A 12,316-nucleotide genomic window follows, 5' to 3' on the forward strand; every position below is an offset into this window, starting at 1 on the left:
TCTGTTTTAGTAAAAAAAAAAAAAGTAAACGTGCAGCGATTGCGAGTTTCATTGACAATGAATGAAACTAAAGCAGGTGCAACCTAATTGACATGCTCGACTAATTTCTCATACTTTTTCACTTCCCCCATTCCAAAAAATCGTCCAAAAGGGGTACTTTGAGGCACTTGACAGGGGGTTGATTACGTCACAATGACCAGCGTCCACGTACTGCACGAATATAGCGCCATTGTCCTGTACATTCATCGACCGGAGCTCGTGGACACTTCAACCAGTATTTGAGAATACTGTTTCCTTCCAAAGTGCCTAGTTTTATTGGAAAATTTGGCTAATTTTCTGATTTTGGATTTATTTAGAAGAATTTGGTGGGAGGGAAAGTGTGAAAATTCCACTTTGAACGCTTCAAAAAGCGTTCGTTGGATGAACTTTCGGTTGCAATGTGATCAAGTGCGAACGAGCTTTTCCAACAAGGATTAAATTTAATTCAGTGAAATAAAAGAAATTTTGCCAGAGATATTTTGGCAATTTATGTGAAAATTGTTTGAAAATCAGTTTGGAAGAAAGAGATTTTGTGCAATATTTGAGATAATTTTGGGAATTTCCTTGATAAATTCAAAATGGTGGAAAATTTGCATTCTCCATTGCTCTAAGCTGCGGAAGACGAGTATTTTGATTGGAAAGATTTACTAAATTGCGTGGGTAAACGTGGGGAAATTCCATTGCTGAAGGTGACTAATCTTCAAATGAAACTCCAGTGATGGCCAAAGATGAGACAAAGAATGTGGAAGGTATTGGTCAGCAAAAAGGAATCGATGAATTGATTTTCTGACCATTGAAGAAAATGCCCAAGAAAAACACCTCATGGCCTCTGTCTTCTGCTTTTCAGGTCAACCATCAGCAAAAGAGGACACTTATCACTTTGATGATGATGAAAATGAACTGACAAACCTAAATTGGCTCACAGAACTTAAAAATGGTTACATGCAACTTGCTGATGGACCTGTCCTTGACATCCCTATGACGCGCTTCAATAAGTTTCTCGATGAACTTAGATCGTAAGTACCCACGGAGGCTCTTTTGAGATGGCTCTATCATTGATCTTGGGTATTTATCTGGTAACAGGGATCGAGATAAGTATAAGGAAAATGAAGAGTACTACAAGACGAACTCCCAGACAAAACCACCCTTCAATTACGCTCATCTGATCGGGATTAGCTTGATGGAAAATGGTAGGATGACTCTGCAGCAGGTTTACGATTGGATTCAGTCGAGTTTCGCTTACTACAGACTCTGTAATACCAACTGGCAGGTGAGATTATGAATTCAGTTAATCTGCAAAATCTAAAAGTTTAGTTATTAACATAGGGGAGGGTTGAGCATACAGTAGAGTCTCTCTTAATCGGGAATATGGGGCAAAATGTCATCCGGTTTAGCGATAGAATTTAGCGTCAAAGCCTTTATAAATTCCACAAAAAGTGCTCAATTATAAAGAATCACGATAAAATAGGAAGAACTACAGCGAATTTGAGCAAATTAGCTTCATAATTAAGCGTGAAAATTGTCAACAAAATTTGTCGCCCGATTGAAAAAGAGCCGATTGAGTGAGAGTCTACTGTACATTACTTTCAATTCGTATTACGAAAAAAATGGAAAACAAAATTAAAACCTATCCTGTAGCCTATTCACCAGGATCAATGTCTAAAAAAAATAGTTTTTCCTTATTGATATGATACTACAATTCAAAACTTTAAGAAATATTTTTTTAGTAAAGGGAGTTCCGGCTTAAGTAAAAAGGATTGAAAGAATTTAATATGAATTGCCTACTATTAGGAGTTCTTTTATAAAATAATTTTTGAAAACCCCTAAATGTATGTAAAATTTTTTCGCACTGATGAACCGTTGACGCGAAAAACTGGCTGAAAATTGGCACCGAGAACATTTTGCGTATATCACGGCGTTTCCGTAACTTATTCCAAAGACCTCTCCTGTTTTTGATTGAGATTCAGAATCTGTTGATTGAATCCATGGAATCTATAGATTCTGGTATAATAGAAGAATTTGTTGAACTTAGATAACCTTTTGCCCCTCTTTCCCTATGCAAATTTTACCTTAACCTTCAAAGGACGAATGGGACACCGGTGTCCCAAAAACAAAACCCTATTTTTCGGACTATTTGGAGGACAAAATGACTTGCTATAATTAAAAAAAAAATGTTTTTGTTATTGGAACACCGGTGTCTCACTCGTTTATAAAGATTTAAACTTTTCTTTTTAGAGAAAATAATATTTTAGGGTTGATTCTACGGCAAATATTAAAACGGGCTACGAATTCGTATTCAGCCGATCCAGTGAAATTAATCTGGGAACACTCACTAATACCCAAAAATTTTTGGACTACTGGAAAATCTTGTTGTCGGCTGTATGAAAAATATTTTAAGAAGAAGGTTGAATTTTAATATTTTTACTGTCTTAAATGAATTAATATCTTGGATTGGACATTTAAAGATGTTCATGAATTCGATTTGAAAGGATATTGTAAAAAAAATTGAAACCTTGTCTTTTTATCTAGTACTTTTATCTAGTTTGTCTATTCTTGCCCCATATTTTACTGCTCGAACTCAAAGAGAGAGCAGTTATATAGTCGTCTTTTTTTCAACTTTTCACTGTTCTGGAGCTTAAACGGTAAGAGATATCGACTTCCAATTTTAGATGACCCCAATAAAAAAACAATATCTCTCAAAGTTCTTTTCCCTTCCCCCCCCCTCTAAACCCACAAAAACCATGTTTTTCGGTTTTTCTCAAAATTGGCCCAAGCTTTTTCAATGATTTTCGGATATGTTTTAGAGCTAGCCCAGGTGAACATTTCGCCCAAACATACATATGACTGGAAAATTCGCCATTTTGAATTATTGAAGGTCAAAGATCAACCACTTTGGAAGGGTATTTTTTCACCCCATTTGGTTAAATTTTGATTTTTTGGAGAGGTATTGAAATTCTAAACTCAGATATATCGGTCTTCATCGGTAATGAACCGGTTAAATACCGATTTTTTGATTTTCAAATGCTTTTGTAATATATGAATCAATTTGATCTCTAGTAGATCAGTAATACCAATACTAAAAGATCATGCAAAAAAACTAATTCACAGTGAGATCTATCTCGTGAGTTCGAACATTCCACAAAGCTGGGACGCTTTGCCATCTCTTTTCTATAATTACAGGTACATTCATATTAAACTATTTAATACTGAGATTTTATATACGGTTTATAGCTTCATTTTGATCTTAGCTATTAAATCCAAAAACGGTTATCCATTTCACACATTTGTAGAAATTCTATTGCAAAATTTAATGTAGGGGGAAGTGGGGCACCTTTGAAATTAGGATTTTTTTCTATGTTTAAGTGGAATTGAGTCATTTCTTAATGTAATTTAGGTTCTCAATCTGTTTGTGCAGCTAAATGATATCACGATAAGGCTCAATTTTATTTAAAAATAGGTAAAAAATCGCAATTTGAAAGGTGTCCCACTTTCAAAGGTGCCCCAGTTCCCCTAGACAGGGATCGGTAGTACCCTAGATCCTAGATACATATTTGCATAATACGAATGAAATATCTTGTAACCCCTTCAGACTTGTTCTTTAATGATATTCCGGATATTCCTATATTTTTTGAATAGTCGTTAGTTGAATCCATGCGACTCGTGGAAATATACTTCAAAGGGTACAGAAAATCACAAATGTTGTCTATTTTTTTAATATATTCTTTAAGAATGATCTTTTCATGATCGACGACATATTCTACCACGGACTCACAACAAATCAACTTTTTTCTTACGGTCTCTCGTCTTTTTCACATCTGCAAAGCATTTCACTGATTCATATTTGTACTGTATGACATATGATTATTGTTTTTTTTTTTTCTTAAATTCATTAAATTGTACAAATTATATGTAACGGCATATACGACTAATGATTCGGGATTTTCTGCCGTCTTGCCCGATGAAGTCGGTTATGAAGTCGGCGGCAGCCGCAGATGATAAAAGAAAAATAAATTATTATTAATATTATTATTATTAGAGTGACAATGCTGATACACTGTGAGAGAAATACGAAAAAGTTAAAATAACATTCCGAAAATGTTTATTTTACCCCGAAGTATTGATCCGAAATCGGTGTAAATAGTATGCTTTTTAGGTGTAGGGGAAAGTGCCCATGCTTGATACGATCCAAGTTTAATAATATTTTTTTCCTAAATACGTTAATCAATAGTTATGACTCATCGCAATATATTTCAATAGCTGGTGCTAAGCCTCGCATTTACTAAAAAAATTAGAATCCTAGCTCTTTTTTCCTAGTTTCAGGAAACAAAAATCAAAAATGGGTTCAAAACTGTAATTTCGATACATGATATTTCATAAGTATTTCTTAATTAATGTCGCTGTTCAAGAAAACTACTATCATAGGCACATAGAGGGTTCATCAGTACTATTTATGTAAAAAATATTTTTACTTGGGGACACTGCTTCTGTGGTTGGTGGCAAATTCATAAATTCTACCTATGTCCATCCTAAAGTTTTTTTTTCATTATTTTATTCATTATTTTAAGAAGGATCCATGAATGATAATTTTAATGTGGCAACTCTATGATTAGATGTAATTCTTTCATAATTAAACCTATTGTAATCCGCCAATTTTATCGACAATTGACATAACCTTCAACCCTGTTGCCTGAATTTTAAGGTTGCAGAGTGATATTTTCATGGACTCAAAGTGGAAAAATGGTTTTCGCTAGCGCCCTAATATCACAAAAACATGGCTGAGAAAAATTACATAAAAGTTATTTGAAAACTAATAACTAGTCATACAAACGATTTAAGCAGATAGATTAGAGTTCCGTCTAAATATTGATGTGCATTTTTTGTATCCGGTGAAATTTTTACAGTAAAAATGGTCCTTTGAATAGTCGAATCAATTATTATACAGGAAGGCCACGGACCCAACTTATATAAAAATTGCCACTGAATTTCCATTTTCTTCTTGAGGAAAATCTATGGATTTCCAGGAACTGTTTGAGGTTGGATTATGAACCTAATAAGTGAAACATTTTTTTGTCATATTGGAAGCATTGGAAGAATCGCTCCGGTTTGTGTGTTAATCAGAAAATAATCACAAATCTTGGACATCATTTTACAGTATCAAACATGGGCACTTACCCCTATTAGGGGTTAAAGTTACCCTTTCTCATGTTAACCTTACCCTTAAAAAGATGTAAAATTAACATTAAAAATGTTGATATATTTTTACACCTAAAAAGTGTTAAAGTTACAAGGAAAACAAGTTAATCGCACCCCCGTTTTTTTCTCAGTCTACAGTGCAATTAAACTGCAATAAAATGTTATTTATTGTAAAATTGTGGTCTTGATAATTCTCAATTTGTTCTGGAAGGTATCAAAATATTTTTTCTAAAAAAATTTCAGAGTTCCATCCGCCACAACCTATCCCTGGGCTACTTCTTCAAGAACACAGCTCGGGGTGGCAATGAACGGGGAAAAGGTGGATACTGGGAATTGGCGCTGGATTCACGAAAGTCCTACAAGAAGCGACATAAGAAGGCTAAGAAGACTGCTGAGAATGAAAACAGCACGAATGGACAGCCACCGGTTGGTCGAACATTCCTGCGTCGCATGAAGATCAGGAGTCAGCCAAAGACGTGCAGCAGGGCAGCAACGAACAGTGAGAAGAGGAATGGCATTGCTGGGAATTCCCATTCAATTGCCAATGAAGTTGCCCCTGCGAATGCTGATCAGGAGTCGCTAGCCACAATGAAGATTGCCAAAGACACCACAAGCCTCCTCTCGGTGTCCTCAGAAGATGTCTCACTCAATTCAAAGGTGAGGAGATTGTGGAAAACCGTTGGGATTGTCGCTCAATTTGAATTTTGAAAAGAATAACCGTTGACATTTCCAATATTTCCTGGACAGATTTTTGCAGAAAATGAAGTGCCTCAGCCTGTGGATGATGTGGAAATTCCCTATTTTATCAACACCAATTCTCCCAATGTAATTGTAGAGCCGCTGCCCTACAATTTGCCGCCTCTTGATGACTACAATTTCACAACATCATTCAATGAACAGCGAATATTTGAAGATTTGCTGGAATATGAGAATGAACTTCTCTAGACGGAATTTTGTGATGCTGATGCTCAAGAAAAAGAGTGTAGAATGATAGAGAGAAAGTTTATTTCAATTTTCATTCTGTGTGATTAAAGATTTTCAACCAAGATCAACGCGTACAAAGCTCAAAGGCGTCCCTCGATTTCCTTGAGTACAGAATCAATTTTTGCACTCTTTGTGGCATTCCGGAAGTTCCTAAGGGCAGAGTAGATGGTGAAATCCACAATCTGGGTGGGTTTCTGTTTCTTAAGGGCACCCGTAAGTCGATCGGCAAGCTTCGTTTGTTCCTTTCTGTCCTCACTGGCAGCCAGAAGCTGATGGGACATGTCCAAGAGAAGATCTTGAGCCTCCGGAGACCGTTCTAAAACTCCCAGACGTGTCAGATACCGGATGAAATTGTCCTCACCCCAAAAGGACGTGGTTGGATTGACAATGACCTCAAAAGTCGATGGCATTCCTAATAAAATTTTCATTAAATACTCCTGTTTCAGAAGATTTTCTCTTCGACGGAGAGTAACAGAAGATGAATGGAAACAAGTACATTGTAACAATTTCCGTCTGTGCATGATTTTTCTTGCCATAGGGGAAGGTGTGGCTACTTTGAGCTGTGGGGCTACATTGTTATACGATTCTTTCCCATATTTCTAAAGGAAAATGGGTTTTAAGATGATATGATTTGGATAGACAAAACAATTGTGGATCTAAATAAAATAATTGTAAGGCCTAGCTTCAGCCTAGAAATAGGCGAAAAATCAGATATTAATGTAGCCCCACAGCTCAAAGTAGCTCCAGCTCTTCCTATTCAATACCTGAAGAAGAGGACATCCATCTTCAAAACGAAGAATAAAATTGTGAAAATCAAGAGAGGTTCAGTGTTTCCGTCCATTTCCTGTTATACTCCAAAGAGTAAAACAAAAGGTAGTTTGGGTGGTCTGATACTTCATCGTTGAAACGGAACTGAGACAAATTAGTCAGACGTTAGACGTTTTTCAAATACTTAAAAGTTTCTAAATTGAGTAAGTCTTGAGTGAGAGGATGAAAAATTGTTAAAAATTATTCTCAAACAAATAAATATTTTCTCAGCCCACTGAAGAAGACCCATACCAAGGATTGAAAGCTTTGGAGACAAACCAGATTCTTTTAATTTGAAGGAGGAATACCCTTCTGACGAACACCGGAAGAATTGAGAGCATGGAACTAAGACAGTTCCTACTTACCCTTTTTCCAAATAACCGATACCCTCACACCGCTCCCAGAGCTCAATCCAGTAATTTCTTCCGCAAACTTCTCAGCCTCTTCCGGAAGCTTTGTAACAGTCGAGTGAGTATAGAAGGTAACTGCAAATGAGATTGATGTCCTCTTCTGCTTCAGCACCAAGAATAAGCTGTAAGGAATTGTGGCAGGATCAACTGAAATAACTAAATCTTGAGGAAAATCTACTGCTGCAGCCCCTGGTTGACTTGTTCCGGGCTTCCGGCAAATTGGTAGGCCCTCCTGAAGGGCAACCAATTGACTCTTCAGTTGCTTCAGTTTCTCAAGCAAAAGCTCCTGCTTCTCCTCCAAATCACCGAGATCTCCCTCCTAAAAATAATCTCTTAGTTAATTAATAATATTAACCCTAACACTATTGTCCATCTAACCCTGTTCACATTGAGACTATTCTCGAGATTTGTTAAAAAATTATCAGTCCTTGGATTAATTTCTTTTATGACGTACATGTTTTTGGGTCTATCCACCTCAAATTCCGTCACAATTGGCTTCAAACTGTACATTTTGAAAGGAAAATTGATTTTCTCGGAGGAAGAGAAGAAAAAATTCTTCAAACACGACGAATGACTGAAAAGGTTAGGTTAGGATTTGATTTTTACGGGCCCCAGGTAAAACGTCAACTGCTGACTACTTTGCTGACTTTGTTCCCCTTCACAAATTTTGAATAAACCGTTGAAAGTGTGAATAGGAAACACCCGAACTACCATCAGAAGTATTTGTAAAAGTGATTTTAAAAAGGAAAGTCTTAGTATAATTTTAAATATACATATAAATATGAATTTATGTATATAGCTTACTACACCTCTAAATTCTGAGATAAATCTTTAAGTGCATTCATTCATTCATTTTCAACCGCTTATCCCTATTGGGGTCGCGGGCCCATGACACCAAGGTTAACTCTTTCCGGACCACAACATATCCAGCGAACGAATTTCAGTCAAACTCACTTTATTGTAAGTCTTAGTGGTCAAATATGATACTTTTGTAGAGAAAGAATTTTCTCCGCCTCTGGGAAATTGGAAAACTCATGGGAACTCTCGTCCCCTACAGAACGCAAAAGATAGAAACTTGGACAAACTTCAATTTTCCAAAAGCCAATAATATCAATTTTGTGAATTATTTTTGCATGTCAAATGACTCCTTTACAATGTTGATCACTAAAACAAGAAGAATTATTGACCAGTATCTTGTGGGATGTCCAGGAAGTGCTAAAAAGGACACCCAGCTCCTGCTTGCCAACAGATTCCTCAAAATATTTCACAGAATAACACTTTAACACACATTTCTCTCAACAGGATGTTATTGCAGACACATTAAGCTTTCTCAAGAGCCAAAAAAACACTTCCTGGACAATCAGAATTCACCAAAATCTGGAAGAATAGGAAAAACATTGTGAAAAAACCGGTGAGCGTCGGAGATATAGGGCAGCTCAGAAAAACAACGATTCTTCCCAATGGTCCCAATATGGGAAGAATCGTTGTTTTTCTGAGCTGCCCTATATCTCCGACGCTCACCGGTTTTTTCACAATATAAATATTCCGTCGGTAACCACATAAGAATAGGAAAAACTTCCCTGAAAGCAATCTCCCTCGCTGCCAAATGTCAAAATTATCGGCCATATTGACAAAAATTTCGCTCCCGCTTGAATTTTGTTACAAGGTTGGTGTCAAAAAGCAAATGGCGGGCACTGGCGGGATAACCTTACATTTGACCTCAAGATTTTTGGGGACGAGAATTCCCATCAACTTTGAACAAGTTTTTTGAAAATTTATGAAAAAATTGTTTTTCGAATTTATGTAATCTGTAATTGTTAGGTATCATACTTATTGGCCCCGAGAGGTTTTTCCTTATTCGGGTCTAGAAATATGAAAAAAGTCACAATATGTGCAAGGAAGCAGAAAATCGAAAACTCACGATTTTTGACCAAGAATATCTTAGCTCAGGAGTTAATTGGGATGCTGCAAAAAATATCCTAGATTTGGACATCCTTATAGTTTGTAATCATCCACAAGAATCGGAATTTTATCGATTCTAAATAGTCTAAAAAAATTATTTTTTCCATGGGTACCCAGAGTCCCAAAGTAGACGAAAGAGTTAACAGCCCACGCCTGTCGGTCCTCCGCCACTTCAGGAAGATGTTCGAGTTCGATCCCAAGGCGCTCCCATGCAAGATCCTGAATTTGATTCAGCCACCTTGTCCTAGGTCTGCCTCGAGGCCGAGGTCTCCTCACAATGGCTTGCATAGCTTTTCTGGGGAATCTTTCTTCATTCATGCGTTGAACATGTCCATACCATCGAAGTTGTGATCTCTCAACCCGAAGAAGCAGCTCCTCGACTCTTAGTTCCTCACGAACGGCCACATTCCTCACTCGATCTCTACGAGTGATTCCCTTAACCGCTCGAAGGTACCTCATCTCGGCAGCTTGTACTCGCGATCTTACCCTTTCGGTCATTACCCAAATCTCATGACCATAGGTGAGAATAGGAATGAACACAGCTTTGAAAACCGATAATTTAGCCGATCGACTAAGCTCGGCCTTTCTCAACACGCTTCTGCCAAGCTCCCTCGCAACTGCAGAAGCCTGACCGATTCGCGACGAGAGTTCTGCCTCCATCCTACCATCACTCGTGAATAACACCCCGAGATACATCTTTAAGTGCTAAATCTTGAAATTGGCATTTTAAGATTGATTCATATAGGGTAAAATTTGGAATGTGAGACAGTTTGGAAAGTGGGACCAAGCAATGTGAAATATGGGACACCTCCCTCAAAATTTGATAATAAACCAATTAAATATTATAATTTTCGATCAAACGAATATTAATCCTAATTTTGTGATTATTTGAGAAGTTAAAAATGCAAAAGGCGTTACTAAACAATAAAAGAGTGACTTGCAAAAAGAATTTGAAAAATGTATTGCATGCGTGATGTTCGTAACCTTAACGCGGTAGCTGTCATTTTCTCTATTTATTATGGAAGTTGATAGGAAAATCTCAAAGTCTTTTGCTTGATTTCTTGGCAAAATTTGTGATTTATTATTAAGTGCGCAGTGAAATTTAAAGGATATACATCCATTTAAAACGTGAATAAAAAATATTTGTGAAATATTTAAGTTAAAAAGAGAGAAAAGTGATTTTATTTTGTGTTGCATTCAAAACAACTTTTTTGAAATCATGGACAAGTTGTTTTTGTGAATAAATTTGGTACTTTTGTGTAGTGAAATCACATCAACAAGGAAGAAAACCATCCCTAAGTATCCGGAGATATAGTTGCAACAACAGTAGCAGCTGTTAAGGAGGTAATCTCCTGGAGAAAGGCTACCAAAGCCATCCAGATACCCAAGACCACCTTGTTTGACAGTTTGGTCAGCGAAAATACCTGGAAAACCTGGAAAAGGGCAAGTACTGAAGTACTGCAGTACTTCCGAAGCACCTGGAAATGGACCTGGGCAGTTTGGGTAAAGAAATGTGCTAAAAATTGTATCCTCATCAAAGATGTAATTGCTGGACACTGCAGCGCGCCTGTTTGAAATTTACGGAACCTCTTTTTGTTGGTACGTCCAGGAAGTTCTTGGTAATTTGGATTACTTGAGCGTCACTAGGAGAAAAAGGGCATAACCATACAACCATCCAATGCAAGTATTGCGCAGAAAAACCACACCAATTGGTTTTTGTACGTATTTCATAAATTATTTTGTCATTAATATCCATCTGTGTCCACCTTTCCAAAAGTTTTTGTCCCACTTTCCAAAATTTTGTCCATCTTTTTAAAATGTGTTCTTTTCTCAATTGTTTGAATTTTCCAATTAATCAGTCGAAATTTGTAATAAAAGTTGTGAAAATTCTGTTAGAATACTTCACAAGGAATCCCATGACGCAAAGAAAAAAAAAATAAATATTTATCCAACTCAAAAATGTATTTCAAATTGAAATTTTTCTTAAGTGTCCCACTTTCCAAAGTTCACCCTACTCCGATTAAGATGAAAGTAGAATTTTCTCGTAGTTGTTTTTTAAGACAAGCATTTGTAGCCCTATGCTCTGGGGCAGCCAATTATCCACTCCTACGGACTCAGAATACATAGCTTCATTCTCACTATTCCTCGGTAGGGGGGAATTGGGAACCTTTGAAAGTGGGGCACCTTTGAAATTGGAATTTTTCACCTATTTTTAAATAAAATTAGCCCTATCGTGATAAAATTCAGCTTCTCAATCTCTTTGTCCACCTAAATTATATCACGATAAGGCTCAATTTTATTCAAAAATAGGTGAAAAATCCCAATTTCAAAGGTGCCCCAGATTCAAAGGTGCCCCACTTCCCCTATAACCAAACTGATTCCCTATCTCCACTAATACCACGAAGACTGTCTCAAAATGGTCACTCTATAAATCGCATTTAGGAGGAAGTGGGGCACCTCTGAATTTAGGATTTTATACCTATTTTTAAATGTAATTGAGCCATATCATAATGTAATTTAGCTTCTCAATCTGCTTGTGTAGCTAAATTATATCACGATAAGGTTCAATTTTATTTAAAAATAAGTGAAAAATCTCAATTTTAAAGGTGCCCCTGTTTCAAAGTTGTCCCACTTCCCCCTACTGACATAATATTACTTATTTGAAGTTGAAATATCTACAGCACTGAGAAAAAAAGGGGGTGCGATTAACTATTTTTCCTCGTAACTTTAACACTTTTTAGATGTAAATGATGTGTACCGTTTATCCCCCATATAAATCACACCACTTGTAATTATAAGCTAGTCTGAAATATAATATAAATATATCAACATTTTTTAATGTTAATTTTACACCATTTTAAGTGTAAAATTAACATAAAAAGGGTAATTTTAACCCATAACACACCTAAAAAGTATAATAT

At 36.5% G+C, this 12,316-nt stretch overlaps 2 protein-coding genes across 2 annotated transcripts; one reads left to right on the forward strand and one right to left on the reverse strand.

The window, feature by feature from the left end:
• The first annotated feature begins 245 nt into the window (after nucleotides 1-245).
• Nucleotides 246-6,301, forward strand: LOC129803799 (forkhead box protein fkh-2). Its single transcript, XM_055850604.1, has 5 exons — nucleotides 246-788; nucleotides 887-1,055; nucleotides 1,123-1,309; nucleotides 5,476-5,889; nucleotides 5,980-6,301. The coding sequence occupies exons 1-5, from the start codon at nucleotides 758-760 to the stop codon at nucleotides 6,175-6,177; spliced, it is 999 nt and encodes a 332-aa protein (XP_055706579.1). The 5' UTR covers nucleotides 246-757; the 3' UTR covers nucleotides 6,178-6,301.
• LOC129803809 (probable aminoacyl tRNA synthase complex-interacting multifunctional protein 2) lies at nucleotides 6,221-8,025 on the reverse strand. The gene is made up of 3 exons (XM_055850613.1): nucleotides 7,812-8,025; nucleotides 7,389-7,752; nucleotides 6,221-6,628 (listed from the first exon to the last, which is right to left on the reverse strand). Exons 1-3 carry the CDS (start codon nucleotides 7,941-7,943, stop codon nucleotides 6,297-6,299), a joined length of 828 nt encoding a protein of 275 aa, XP_055706588.1. The 5' UTR covers nucleotides 7,944-8,025; the 3' UTR covers nucleotides 6,221-6,296.
• Between the last annotated feature and the right edge of the window lie 4,291 nt (nucleotides 8,026-12,316).

This window comes from Phlebotomus papatasi, chromosome 2 (genome assembly GCF_024763615.1).
Source record: "Phlebotomus papatasi isolate M1 chromosome 2, Ppap_2.1, whole genome shotgun sequence".
In the NCBI taxonomy this organism is placed as follows: domain Eukaryota; kingdom Metazoa; phylum Arthropoda; class Insecta; order Diptera; family Psychodidae; genus Phlebotomus; species Phlebotomus papatasi.